The sequence below is a fragment of the Urocitellus parryii genome, chromosome X, assembly GCF_045843805.1.
Source record: "Urocitellus parryii isolate mUroPar1 chromosome X, mUroPar1.hap1, whole genome shotgun sequence".
Lineage (NCBI taxonomy): Eukaryota > Metazoa > Chordata > Mammalia > Rodentia > Sciuridae > Urocitellus > Urocitellus parryii.
This window is the reverse complement of record NC_135547.1, coordinates 25570769-25585640: the sequence shown is the minus strand read 5'-3', so window position 1 is coordinate 25585640 and position 14872 is coordinate 25570769. Positions and strand designations below refer to the sequence as shown.

The 14872-nt window shown below is 37.2% G+C and overlaps 1 protein-coding gene across 2 annotated transcripts; it reads left to right on the top strand.

Annotated features, from left to right (window-relative positions):
• The first annotated feature begins 11620 nt into the window (after positions 1-11620).
• LOC113187979 (bcl-2-like protein 1) lies at positions 11621-12334 on the top strand. 2 transcript variants are annotated; one of them, XM_026396122.1, is made up of 2 exons: positions 11633-12007; positions 12182-12334. In XM_026396122.1, exons 1-2 carry the CDS (start codon positions 11633-11635, stop codon positions 12332-12334), a joined length of 528 nt encoding a protein of 175 aa, XP_026251907.1. The 2 variants fall into 2 exon arrangements, with proteins under 2 accessions (XP_026251911.2, XP_026251907.1); XM_026396126.2 differs by having other exon boundaries at positions 11621-12334.
• Positions 12335-14872: the final 2538 nt, after the last annotated feature.

Below are 14872 nucleotides of genomic sequence, written 5' to 3'. Positions count from 1 at the left end.
GCACCTTGATTGTGGACCTCTCAGGCTCCAGAACTATGAGCAATAAATTTCTGCTGTTTACAAAATACCCACTCTAAACTATCTTGTTAAAGCATCCAGAATGAACTAAGACAGACAACTTCCCTGATTATCCTATTTAATTATCCAACAACCATTCCCAACACTCTATCTCAGTATCCTATTTTATTTTTCCTTATGTCAGTTAATTCTAGTTAGAATTACATTTTCTGGAGATGCAGCTCAGTTGTAAAAGACTTGCCTATAATTATGTTTTATTTTTATTCATTTAGTTTGTTCTTCTGTCTTCATCCAAAGAATAGAAATATTGTCTGTCTTCTTATTGCTATATCCCTATCATGTGGAATAGTGACTGGTACAGGAGAGATATTTAGGAATAATTATGAGATTATGATGATGATGATAGTAATTTGTTGCTTTCTTACTAAATAATATGTACTATGCTGAACTATTTATCTGTGTTATTCCGTAAAACTCCCATGAGAGAGAGAGAAATAATTTTTATACCTATTTTGCAGACAATAAAACCAAGAAACAGAGAACCAACAATTTACCTACAATCACACTGCTAAGAAGTGGATGCATGCTAAAAATCCAGGCAATTTAGTTTGACTGGTAGTGTTCTTAACCTCAATTTAGAATGAAAGAATGAATAAATAATTTAGTCAGTGGGTTTTCTACAATACATTATCTCAGAATCATAATCATATCTCCATTTTGCATTCCAACTTAAGTGGAGGGACATATTTAACATTGGGTGGAATAAATTGGTTCTGAGTGCCACAGAGAAAGTATATTAGAAGAAGCTGTTTCAATTCAGCTTTCTTTTGAATTTTTAACTTATATTTAAAAACATAATTTTATTCATTCAACTATGAAGGGCTTCTATGTTGCTTCCACAGTTTAGCTATTGTGAATTGACCTGCTATGAACATTGATGTGGCTGCATTAGTATAGTATGCTGATTTTAAGTCCTTTGGGTATAGAACCAGGAGTGGGATAGTTGGGGCAAATGGTGGTTCCATTCATAGTTTTCTGTTGGTTGCACCAACCAGCAATGTATGAGTGTGCCTTTTCCCCTACATCCTCACCAACATTTACTGTTGTCTGTATTCTTGACAAATGCCATTCTGTCTGGTGTGAGATGAAATCTTAGAGTAGTTTTGATTTGAATTTCTCTAATTACTAGAGATGTTGAACATTTTTTCATATATTTGTTGATTAAATGTACATCTTATTCTGAGAAGTTTCTGTTCAGCTCCTTAGCCTATTTGGAGGAACTTTGATTGGGAAAAGGGGAGGGAGGGTGGGGAGGGTGTATAGGGACAGGAAAGATGGTGGAATGAGATGGACATCATCACCCTAGGTACATGTATGACTTCACATATGGTGTGATACTACATTGTGTACAACCAGAGAAATTAAAAGTTGTGCTGCAATTGTGTACAATGAATCAAAATATATTCTGCTGTCATATACACCTAATTAAAATAGATTAACAGGATTTGATATAATGTTTTGGTATATGTTTATTGTGAAGTATTTAATTCAGATTAAAACCTTGATCACCTCAATAATTTCTTCATAAAATAATACACATCTTTTTTCTAGTTTTTTGAGATATACTTTATATAAATATAATCTATAGTTACCCTATTGTGCAATAGAACACCAGAACTTCTTATTCCTGTCTAAAATAAACTTAGTACTCATAGCCTCTGATAATCAATCACCATTCTACTCTTAACTTCTATGAGATTAGTGATTTTAGATTCCACATATGAGGGATAATGAAGTACTTGTCTTTCTGTCCCTGATAATGATTCCTGGTTCCATCCATATTGTTGAAAATGATAGACTCTATTTTTTATGGATAAATAGTTAGTCCTTTCTGTAAGTTAATATTAATTTGTGTGTGTTTCTATGTGTACCATCTTTTCTTCATTAATTCATCAATTGTGGAAACTTTGGTTGATTCCATATTTTGGCTATTGTGAATAGTGTTGCAGTGAATATGGGAGTGTTATATACTGATTACTTTTCCTTTGAATATATTACAAGTAGTGGGATAGCTGAATCATATGGTAGTTATATTTTTCATTTTTAGAGGAACCACCATACTGTTTTCCATTATAGCTATATTTTACATTTCCAGCAATAGTATATAAAGATCTCTTTTTCTCCACAGCCTGCCCAGTACCTGTTTTCTTTTGATGTTTTGCTTGAAGCTATTACTATTGGGGTGAGATGATATCTCATTATGGTTTTGGTTTGTAGTTTCCTGATGATTAGATATATTGCCATTTATTTTTTTTTCATATAGCAGTTAGGCTTTTGTGTGTGTTTGTGTGTGTGCATTTTGAGAAATATCTACTTAGATTTTTGCCCATCTTTAATAGGGTTATTTGTTATTAATTTTTTTTTTCTGTTCCTTATATATTCTTGATAGCAATCCTTTAATATATACATAGTTTGAATATATTTTCTCCTATTTGGAGAGGTTGTCTTTGGTAGGTTGTCTTCTCATTCTGTTGATTGTTTCCATTGTTGTGAAAATTTTTAGTTTGATGTAATACCATTTGCCCATTTTTATTTTGCTTCCTGTGTTTATGGGGTCTTGCCAAAAAAAAAAAAAAATCCATTCTAGTAACATGAAGATTTTAGTTTTTTGGTCTCTTGATCCTTCTTTATTTTCCCATTGAAATTGCCAAGTTTCCAGTTTGCCTGTTGGTGAATCAACTTTATTCTGAGAAAGAAGGAAATCAGGGATATAGTTACTTTTACATCTGCATATGAATCATTTTTTCTTTAATCTGCATGTCAGAGATTTTGGTTAGGCAACTAATTTATACCTGTAGGTTTCTTTTTTGATAACCCTATATTTGACCTTCTCTTTCTGTTGCAAGATAGTGAACACTGCATGCAGTAACCAAACTTTCTCTTATCCTAAAACTTATAGCCATTTTTCATTGAATTTCACTTATAGGGTACAACTGGAAATATGCTAAGAGGGAAGGGGCAGTCTACAAGCCTGCTTTCATAGCTCTTCTCATAAATCCTGACTATGTTTCACTTATAGTAACTCCACCAATTTCACATTCTGGCAATTGCTTCCTCTTACCTGATATAAATTACTGCATTAAGACCCTTTTGTTGTAAGTAGCATAAAACCAGACCACACCAGCTTAAACATTAAAGGGGGAATAAAATGCTTGGATAAGGAATAGTCCCAGTAATTTAAAGGACAGGGATTTACCTAGGCCTCAGAAAGGAACTGGGGCCAAAAATATTTCAGAAGTGTTAATCATCCAATTGTTATTTTTTTATTATATCTGATTATCTGTTTTATTCTCTTTCTCTCTTCTGCTTCTGTTCAATATACTATACCTGCCCTTCAACTCCTAATGTACATTTTACATTTCCAGGTAAAGACTATGTTAATTTTTAATACCAAATTCTCCAGGGAATAATTCTTATTAGAGAATTGTAATCAGGATTCCTCAGGTAGTTCTATTAGCCATGATCAGGACTGCATGATCCTAAACTAGTAAAATGACTTCTGTAAGCTCCCTCCACACTTGTGTTAGTAGCAAGTGTAGAAGTAAGCTCTTTCTAGAGAAAAGTAGATGGACTAAGTATGTATATCAATAGCTCACTATTTTTGATCTGTATGTCAATATGCCTTATTTAAGAAAATAAAATTGACATATTTCTAAATTAACAATACTGGTAAAATATATTATAGTTAATCACTAATAGTTTTCTTGTAAATTATGAAGCTATCTCAACATATTTACAATAAAATGTACTTGCATATCATTTTTCAGGACTTCTTCCATTTCACAAAATGAAATGCATCTTTAGAGAATTATAGGTAGTGATGATAATGATCCACTTCCTAAGGAACTAGGTAATATTTTATTCTATATTAAAACTGTAACTCTGTAAATTTATTATTATTATCATTCCATTATTCTATGGAGTTGAGGAAGGGGATTGGGGAAGATGAAGTACAGAAGAGAGAAAGGAGGAACTACAGAATAAAATTTACAGAATTATCTATATACATGTATGAGTATGCCATAGTGAATTCTACCTTTATGTATATCTGTGAAACTCTAACTTTTTAAACATAGTTTTACTTTAGGTAAGTGACACAATGTCTCAAAAATGAGTACTTTATTATTGTTTACATTATTCATGTAGAGGCAATATCTAGATTGGAGTACAATTTGGGCAATTGTTGCAGGGATCAGAATACACCATTAGACAGGTTGTTCGTGTTGATTTTATTATGCCTATGTTATGCATCTCATTTTCTCCAAGGTTGTTTGAATAATTTTATGTAAATCAGCATTCTTCATTCATCCTGAAATCCTCATTTTCAGATCCAAGTCTATATTTTGGAACAAGTACAGCTTTTAAAAGCTTTCAGAAGGAAACTGAGATTCATACATGATTTTAGGAACTACCTAAATACAGATAATTCTTAGATATTGCACATCCAATGCAAAATTATCTTTCCCTGCTTTATTTCACATTGTCAGTCCTATAGAGGAAATTTCTCTTTGGTGTTTAAATGTCATTTCAAATTTAATATACTCTCCAATGTCCTACCAATAATTACCCCTTACTAGTTTTTTCATTGCCCAAATTGGCTCCACAACTCTCCTAGCTTCCCCATTTTTTTCTTTCATCTTTTATAGAATACGATCTAACATTTTCCCCCTCCCAAAATCTATTTTACTTTATTCCTTCCATTGTATAAATTTTTTTTGTGTGTGATGAGGAGGACTGATTTTAGCACCTCATACATGCTAGACAAGCACTCTACAAATGAGTCTCACCCTCAGCCCCGTTCTACATTTTTTTTTGCCAATTCTATGATCCATATCATCAAATTCTTAGGTTATAGCAGTAGTGCCATCTCTAACATCTCTCTATTCCAACATATGCTATAAATTGTGAAAAGCATCTCTGGAAAATGCAATTTTCATTAGCTTACTCCCTATTTCCATTACTTTTAGAATTAACATTAATAATAATAATAATAAACATATGCGTGCATATTAATTTATGTTCTGATTCAGTTTTAACTGCTTTACGTATATTGATTCTTTTAATTTTCAACAACCAGAGGGTAGAATACTAATATTAGTCTCAGTTTGCTGAGGGGAAAACTAAGGAACAGAGAGGTTGAGGATAAGATTTCATAGCTAATAAGGAAGATTTTCTGAATTAATTTTTTAAATTCTTCTGCTTATTACTCTTAACTGTTTACTATATTTATTCCCCATACTCTATCTTACTGGTGTTGTGTCTTCAAGAGTAAATACAGGTCCCATTGAAAGGCTCTTTAAACAGAAGGGCCCATTAGTAAAGACAGAGCAGTAAATGGAAAATATGAGCCATCCAAATTACTTCATATACTGCACACTTGCATTTACTCTAAGACAACAGCATTTTCTTGGGTTTTTATGTCAGCAAGATATGCCAATGTGCTTTCAACTTTGGCCATGACAAATCTATCCCTTATTTAAAGGGAAGTGAAAATACTAGATTGTTACACAGATTTACAAACAGAGAGCTTTAGTTAGCAGATGTTGATGTGTCCATAACCTCTCCAGGTTCTTTAATAGCTGGACTCAGAGAATGTGATGATTGCCATTGCATGACACTCTCCAATTTGTGACTAACTTAAACTACCCTCTGTTCGTAGGGGGGACAAGTCATCTGTGAAGTAAATGATTGGTCTTAGCAATTTTATGTTTCAAAGTTCCCATTTGCAAAGACCTATCCCTGCCAGATCCCCTAGAGAAAGCTGTCTAACTCCTACTCCAAATTCCCTAGCACAGAGGAGTCCTTCCTTAGTCTGTACCCGGTTTGTCCCTTAGCTTACTTCTAAGAAATGTTAAGTTTCTTACCAAGTAGCAATAGAGGAGATTGGAAATTAAGTGATCTGAACTCCTGAAGAGATGCAATAGAGCAAAGTACAGAGAACAAATAAAAGCAGATAGGACTAGGTTTGATTTTAGTCTCTTCCATTTACTATTACCACTAAAAGCTATCTAATTTCCCTGAGTCACATATCACATCTGTAAAATGGGGATAGGTTCTAATTTATGCACAGCTATGTAGATTAAGTGACTCACCATATGTAATTTAACTTACAAAGTGCCTGACATTTAATAAATGAAGAATATTATATAAAAACTGTATAATTAAAAATGGGTGCATATTGCAATTTCCATTTGAGATGTAAAAATCTGAGAGAAGAATCATTTACTTGGCCCCTTATAATACAAAAATGAAGCTGGGCAAACTGCAAGTTCACAAGTGTTCTTGGTCTCATCAAAATGCTGAGGTCACAGGGTAAGCAACATATCTGCAGTCTAGGGAAACTCAGATGTGTACAAGGTTAGACAGGACAAAAGTAGTTTTTTACATGAGGCAGACACAGTTGGGCATCAGTAAGATTTCAGTCAAAATTGATAACAAAACTGGTAAGATTTAAATTGTGACTAGTGAGAGAATATAGAGCATTTTAGGCAAAAGATGTAGGGAAATGTGCATTCACTTGAAGGCTGTGCTTTACAAAACTAATGAGGTTAGAATAGCAAGAGTCCAAAAGAATATCACTCATTATAAAGGCCTGGGGGGAAGAACAACAGCAAGTGTGGGAAAGACATGGGAGAAAATCCAAGATCCTGCTAACATCATATTAAAAAACACTGAAATGGTGAGAAAAATGGCCACAAACACTGTCCATTGTCAATCATAGGTTATTATTTTTTATTTTATATTTTTGGAAAATTTATGAGGATCAAAATGTTTTCAAAATAAATATTTTATTCCACATTTTCAATTTGGCTATCTATTTTTTGTTATTATGTTTTGAGTATTCTTTAAGTATTCTGGATAAGTTATTTGTCAGATATGTTATTTGCATATATATTCTCCTGGTCTGTGATTTTTCTTTTTCCTCAATGTATTTCATGAAACAAATGATTTTAATTAAAAAATAACATATTTCAATATTTTGGAGTTATTTAAAGCTCAACAGCAAAATCTTGGTGGTGTATATTCTATGGTTTGGGAAAAATATATAATAGCCTCATTATAACATCATCATGCAGAGTAGTTTCACTATAAAAATCCTCTGTATTATGCTTGTTTATTCCTCACCTTACTAAATGCCTGGAAATCAATGAACTTTATATTCTCTCCATAGTTTTGCCTTTTCTAGAATTCATGTAGTTGGTATCATATATTATGTAGCCTTTTCAGATTGGCTTTTTTCACTTAGTAATATGTATGCTCTTTTTCGCCCACTGAACTGCCATAACTTGGTAGTTCAATTCTTTTAGTGCTGAATAATATTCGATTATCTGGATGAACTAACATTTATTTGTCCATTCACCTACCTAAAGAGGAATAGTTTTTTTTTTTTTTTTTTTCCAGAATTTGGGCATTTTTTTTTTTTTGCAGACATAAGTTTTCAAGTCTGTGTAGATCCCAATATGCCTGATTGCTTGTTTGTATGACAAGAAAATGTTTAGGTTTGTAAGAGATTACTTAACTGTCTTCCAAAGTGAATGTACCAGTGTGCATTCCCAGCAGTAGTGAATGAGAGTTCCTGTCACTTCACATTCTTGCCAGTGTTCTATATTGTACCCATTCTAAGAGTTGTGGAGCAGTGTCTTGTTTTAATTTGCATTTCCGTATGACATAACTATAGCATCTTTTGATGTCTTTATTTGCCATCTGTATATCTTCTTTCATGAGGGATCTGTGAAGGTTTTGATCAGGTTGTTTTTTTTTATTGTGGAGTTTTGAAAGTTCTTTATGTATTCTGGAAAAGTCTTTTATCAGATATGCCTTTTAAATTTTTTATTTTCAAATTATTTCCTATTTTAATTGATGAACATAATTTTATATATTTATGGCTTATAATATGCTTTCATATTTATATATACTGTCAGATGGCTAAATCATGTACATTAACATATGTATTGCCTTACATGATTAGTATTTTTCATGATGAGAATATTTAAAATCTATTCTTTTAACAATTTTCAGGTGTAATTAATTATAGTTACCATGTTTTAAAGTAGATCCTTGAGCTTAACTCTTCTTGTCTACATGAAATTTTGAATACTTTGACCACCATGTGCACAGTACTCCTATAGCTCCTGGTAATCATGATTCTATCTTGTGAGTTAAAAACTTTTTAGATTTTGCCAGTAAGTGAAATCATGTGGTATTTGTCTTTCTGTGCCTGTTTTATTTCACTGAATTTGACATCTTCCAGGTTCACCCATATTGTCATAAGTGATAGGATTGTGTATGTGTGTGTGTGTGTGTGTGTGTGTACAGGAATTTCATGTGGTATATATATACACACACAGAAATGTAAGCACATATATATTTTCTTTATCTATTCATTCATGGATAGACACTCAGTTTGACTGTATATATTGGCTCTTGAGAATGCTGCTATAATGAACATGGGAGTACAGATATTTATTTGACAGACTGCTTCTTTTTTATAGTTAGCAGGTATGGTTGAATCACATGCAGTTCTAGTTCTATATTCATTTTTTGTGGAAACTCCATACTATTTTCCAAAATGGCTGTACTAACTGACATTCCCACCAACAATGAACAATTGTTCCCTTTTCTTCACATCCTCACCAGCACATTCTTTCCTCATTTTGATAAGTAATTCCAATAGGTGCAAGGTGATAGCTCATTGTGATCTGCATTTCCCTAATGTCTAGTAGTGTTTAGCATCAATATGCCTGTTGGCCATTTGCATGACTTCCCTTGAAAAGTTCTATTCAGGTTCTTTGCCCATTTTTAAATTCAGTTGTTTTGTTAATATTGAGTTGTTGACATTCTTTATATATTTAAATATTAGTCCCTTGTTTGATGTTTTGTCTGCAAACGTTTTTCCCATTCTCTAGGCTGCCTCTTCACTATGTTGATAGTTCCCTTTGCTGTGCAACAGCTTTTTTAGGTTGATACAATCCCATTTGCTTATTTTGCTTTCATTGCCTATATTTTGGGCATCATGGGTTTTTTTTTTTTTAATAATAGCTGAGAACACTGTCAAGAAAGTTTTTTCCTGTTTTATTCTACTAGTTTTATGATTTTAATTTTTAACTATTTAATCCATTTGCACTGGTTTTTGTTTATGATATGAGGTAATGGTCTGAATTTCTTTTCTACATATGGATATGCAATTTTTCTGTATCACTTTTTGAAGAGACAGTCTTTCTCTTGTTATATGTTTTTGATAACTTTGTTAAAGATTAAGTAAATGTAAATGAGTGGATTCATTTTTAAGCTCTTGATTGTATTCCATATGTCTGCCTTAGCAGGCCTGAATCCTGGATCCAGGGGTATGGAACTGGGTCCTGGGTCCATAGGAGTCAGCTTGGTACTGGGATCCACTGGGTTAGGCCTGGAGGCAGGGTTCATGTGAGTATGCTTGAAGCCTGGTTTCATGGGAGCTCATTAGATTCTAGGGTTTACCATTGTGGGCCTGGATCTTGGGTCTGTTGCAGCAGCCTGGCCCAGGAGCCTGGCAACACAGGGATTTGTGTGTTACTGGGGCAGAGCTCATGACTGGATTCACAGGTGCTGTCCTACTTTCTTGGGCCATTGTGGCCAGCTTTGAGCCTGAAGCTATGAGGGGAGGTCTGGAATATGAAGTTATGGGGGCCAGCCTAGCTTTGGGGCAGACATGATGTTAGAGTCCACAGTAAAGTCAGGTGCTCACTTTTTCCTCTTTATTGATATATAAAGCTCACCATTTGAAAGGATCCAATTTAGTGTTTTCTTTTAGTATTTTAACAAAGCCATGCAATAGCAACTACCATCTAGTTCCAGAACATTTTCATCAACCTGAATAAAAACACTGTACTTATTATAACCATTAGCAGGTACCCTTATTAACAGCACTCTTCAACCCCTTTCTCTGTATCCATAGGCAACCAGTAATCTACTTTTTCTCCATGTGGATTATCTTATTCTGTACATTTCATATGGTCTTTTGTGTCTGACTTCTTAGATGATGCTTTTAAAGTTCCTACAGGTAATAGTGCTGAAGAATGTGGAAAAACAAGGATCATGGTTAAACCAAAAGCAACACTATTATTTTGACCCCAATTATACTTTACAGTCCCAGCAGTGTACTTTGTAGATTTCCTTCTTGGGAGAAGGATGTTTAGAGTCTGGTTTTAGCCCAGTTTATTTTCTCCTGAAACCAGTTACATATTTTACTTCTTGCCCAATCTATAATAGTCATGGAGTACATTTGTTTCATGAAAGAAAGTAAAAGGAATGAATTGGAAAAAAAGACTATTATTTACTGAGGGCTTATTATTTCCCAGGATTTATACATACATGATTGTATTTAGTGTCATAAAAACTTTATGATATAAGTAATTGGTGTATTTACACTTTTATGAAAGCATGCCCATATTTATACAATCAATAAATGGAGTAGTTATGTAATACATACTATATTCATTATAATGCAACATATCCAATAAGAATTTTAAAATATTACTGATAAGTAACATAAACTATATCAGAAACAATTACAAATATAGCATAATAACAATATTATAAATGGAATGAAACTAATTATACATTTCTCAATAGGTTTGTACTACCTAATTACACATCACAGTTGTAAAATAAAGTTATTATTGAAGACTTCTTTTTAATAATTGGCTCCTTTTGAATTTACCTGAGCCCTGCACTCTTGTAAAACAGAAATAATTAAATATTCATTATTTTTTCTCTTCTAATAAAGGATTTACTTTAAAGACCCACATTTTCTGAATACGACTTAGACACTTAGATAAGACATATGGAGGGTGTAGGATTGGGTCTCAGTAGTAGAGTGCTCCCCTAGCACAGGCGAGGTCCTGAGTTCAATCCTCAGCACCACATAAAAATAAATAAATAAAATAAAGATATTGTGTCCAACCACAACTATTAAAAAAGAGATATATGGAATGTTCCCCTTGCTTACCTAATACTATGATTTGGATTTTGGATGAGTGTTCCCCCAAAGGTCCATGGGTGGTGCGGAACGTATTGCGTCAGCGTGCAGCGACCTGGCAACCTTGCGACCTTGCGTGCCTCCTCCATCTTGGAGAGGGCACGCTGTATAAGTGCAGGGTTTGAGCACAGGTGCTTACCCAGATCCTTCAGCGGGTGCCAGGAGAAGGACGCGGGAGCTGTGGAGGAGTTAGGGCCTGGATGGCGTTCAGCAAAGAGCGGGCCATCCTCTCAGGCGGAGCTGCAGGCTGAGGCTCCTTATTGGGAAGCGACCCCGCTCATGCTCCTTAGCGGGAGTCAGGCGACTCAGGCCTGCCGGCGTGAGGGGCCCTGAGCGCGGCCTTCCTCGACGTACTTAGGCGGACCCGCGGCAGATCTCACGCTCCTCCAGAGAGTCAGCAGCGGCCCCAGAGGGGACGTCTAAGGAACACTACCTTGGCTTTTCATCTTAGAAGAGAATAATTAAGCAGAGACCAGATTCAGCGAGTGAGCGCGTGTTTTGGACACTGGACTGGTTGAGCCCATCTCTCTTTTAAAAATGCCTCAGAGGAACCTGGAACTAGTGATCGACTTTCTGTCCTACAAGCTTTCCCAGAAAGGATATAGCTGGAGCCAGTTTAGCCATGAGGAAGAGAACCGCGTTCAAGGCCCAGAAAGGGCTGAATCAGAAGAGGGGTCCAGCAATGCCACCAACAGCAACCCATCCCGGCATCAGGGGGACAGTCCCATGGTGAGTGGAGCCGCTGGCCATAACAGGAGTTTGGATGCCCCAGACGTGATCCCCATGGTAGCAGTGAAGCAAGCGCTGAGGGAGGCAGGCGACAACTTTGAACGGCGGTACCGGCAGGCCATCCTTAACATGACAGCAGAGCTCTGCCTCACCCCGGAGACAGCACATCACACTTTTGAACAGGTAGTGGACGAACTCTTCCAGGATAAGGTAAGCTGGGGTCGCATTGTGGCCTTTTTCTCCTTTGGAGGAGCACTGTGCTTGGAAAGCATAGACAAGGAGATGAAGGTGTTGGTGTGTCAGATCGCAAGTTGGATGGCCACTTACCTGAATGATCACCTAGATACTTGGATCCAGGGCCATGGCGGCTGGGACACTTTTGTGAAACGCCATGTGAATAATGTGGCAGTGAATAGCTGGATGCACCAAGAGAGCTTCAACTATTATTTCCTGATGGGCATGACTGTGGCTGGCGTGGTTCTGCTGGACTGGCTGTTCAGTTGGAAGTGACCAGACCCTGACTACCTACTCACCCTCCCACCTTGCCCCACCACATCCCTCTGTCCAGCCACCATTACCCCAGGAGAACCATTCATTACATACATCTACGCCCACCATCCTTCACTGCTTTGGACCTAAGACCTGGTTTCCTGCAGTTGGTTTTCTAGAACTACTACACTTCTTTGACAGCCACCTTCCCGCATACCTCAGTTATCTTGGCATCAAAGTCTACAATATTTTCCCCAAATCTGTCCCATGAAGACTGAAAGTGTGGTTTTTGAACCTCTTCCCCAGAAAAAGACTAGATTGCCTTTGTTTTGATGTTTTTAGCCTCAGAGTTGATTATCATTACCCATCCCTCTCTGGACCTGGGCCCCTATTCCTTCTATCTCTACCCCCTAGAACCATTTAAAAATGAGGCTACTTTTGGCTAATTAGGAATTCAGGCTGCTTGGGATAAAGCAGCCAGGATCAGGACTTCCTCCCCCACCACTGGCCTGGACAAAGTCCCCACTCCTAGTGTGAATGTTTTCCAGAGGCCTCTGCATAGAGTCTAGTCCCGTCTTGGAGAGAGGATAATATAGCTCCAGGAAGTACCCCATGCAAAAGCTAGCATGGTCCTTGCAGTTTAGCACCACCCTAGTCCCTTCACCTCCTTTCTCCTGGCTCCCAGGAGCATGACTGAGTGACCACCTGGGCCCAAGACTGTTGCCCCAGATATATTTATGGCCTCAGGTAAGCTGGGGTTGCATTGTGGCCTTTTTCTTCTTTGGAGGAGCACTGTGCATGGAAAGCATAGACAAGGAGCTGCAGGTATTGGTGAGTCAGATGGCAAGTTGGATGGCCACTTAACCTGAATGATCACCTAGAGACTTGGATCCAGGACCACAGTGGCTGGGACACTTTTGTGAAATGCCATGGGAATAATGTGGCAGTGAATAGCTGGACTCACTTCCTGCAAGATCATCCTGTGGCATCATTGTGTTGGGTGGCTGCCCATCAGGTACAGGGATTCAGGGACCTCACCCCAGAGTTAAAGGGGAGATTAGGGAGCAGCAGTAGGAACTCTGGGGTCTTCCCTACCTCAGGAAGGAGTGGCAGTAAAGAGACCTTGGTGTACAGGACAGTGGGTGGGGGGCCGATTGGAAGGGCCTCTCTTGCCTGATCAGGTAGATATTTACCCTCTGTCCAGCCTGAGCATCAGGGCTGCCAAGGTCAAAGTGACCTGGCCAAGACCCCTTCAGGCCTCCCTCAGCTACAGCCTTTTCCTGTCTCATCCCTGCAGGTCTCAGCACAGCACTGGCAACTCCAGGCTCTCTGCTATACATATTCCTGCCCCTGGTCCCTGGCCCCTCAGTGGCATGTCGTGTGGAGTTGGCGGCGGGGTGCTGAAGTGGCCTGTGGTGTTCAAGGCGGCTCTACTGAGCCCCGGTTCCCTGAAGCAGATGCACTGCGCCCTTCTGCCTGGCCCTACTCTGAGCCTTTATTTCTTATGAAGATGAAATACTATTTTTGTTAAGCATGTGTGTATTCATGTATGAGGAGCTGCTGACTTTCTGTGCAGGTGGAGAGTTGGTGCCTGGATATTGGCGTCCTAATGCTCCTTCCCCAAGAAGTTAGTTTTTATTGGGGCTAAGGTCCAGGAAACCTGTCCCAGGGGTCTTTGCTATTGAGGGGCACCTGTTCCTCCTCCCTCCCCCACTCTCCCCGGCTTGTCGCAGCTCTTTAAATGTCTCTGTGAAAGTGAAAGTGCAGTTCAGTAATAAACTATGTTAGCTCAGTGGGAAGAAAAAAGTTAATATTAGGAGCTGAGGTATAGCTCATTGTTAGTTTATTACTACCTAGAATACATGCAGCCCTGGGTCGAATCCCAAACACAAAAACTTATGATAAATCATGCAATGTGAATGCTACTATCATTGTATTTAGCATAAAACTTGCCAAAGTCAGTAATAGGGTCTTGAAAACTAAAGAGTAGTTTAAACATTTAAACATTATTTCTGTAGTTTACTATTTCAAACTTAATTTTTCCTTCAGAATTTGTAAAACTGAGCTGGGGTTATAGCTCAGCATAACACCACTTGCCTCACATGTGAGGCACTGGGTTCAATCCTTAGCATTACATAAAAATAAATAAAAAAGATATTGTATCCATTTTTAAAGAAAAATACTTTTCTTTAAAAAAAGGAATTTGTAAAAGCAAATGGTGAGCTTTTTAATCTTCGTAGGATTTGGATGATGTTAGATTTTTGTACTCTGTGTTGAAATTAGTGCTTATTGGAAAAAAAATAAAATCTTAAAAATTTTGGTCCTGTAGACAAAACTAATGGGAGGTACTGTGGGGCCCAGAGGGAAGTCTTTAGGTCACTAGGGTCCACTGAGGTCGCAACATAAAAGGAGATTGATTGTTTGAACTTGGTCTCTTCCTTTTTCTGTCTTGCTCTGTTTCCTGGCTTATGAGATGGTTTGTTCCGCCCCAAACTCCCACTATGATGGGTTACCTCATCAGAAATCCAAAGCAAAGGGGCCATTTGAACATGGACTGGA

Excerpts from the sequence above, each read along its gene's own strand:
- LOC113187979 (XM_026396126.2), top strand. The coding sequence starts at position 11,633 with ATGCCTCAGAGGAACCTGGAACTAGTGATCGACTTTCTGTCCTACAAG.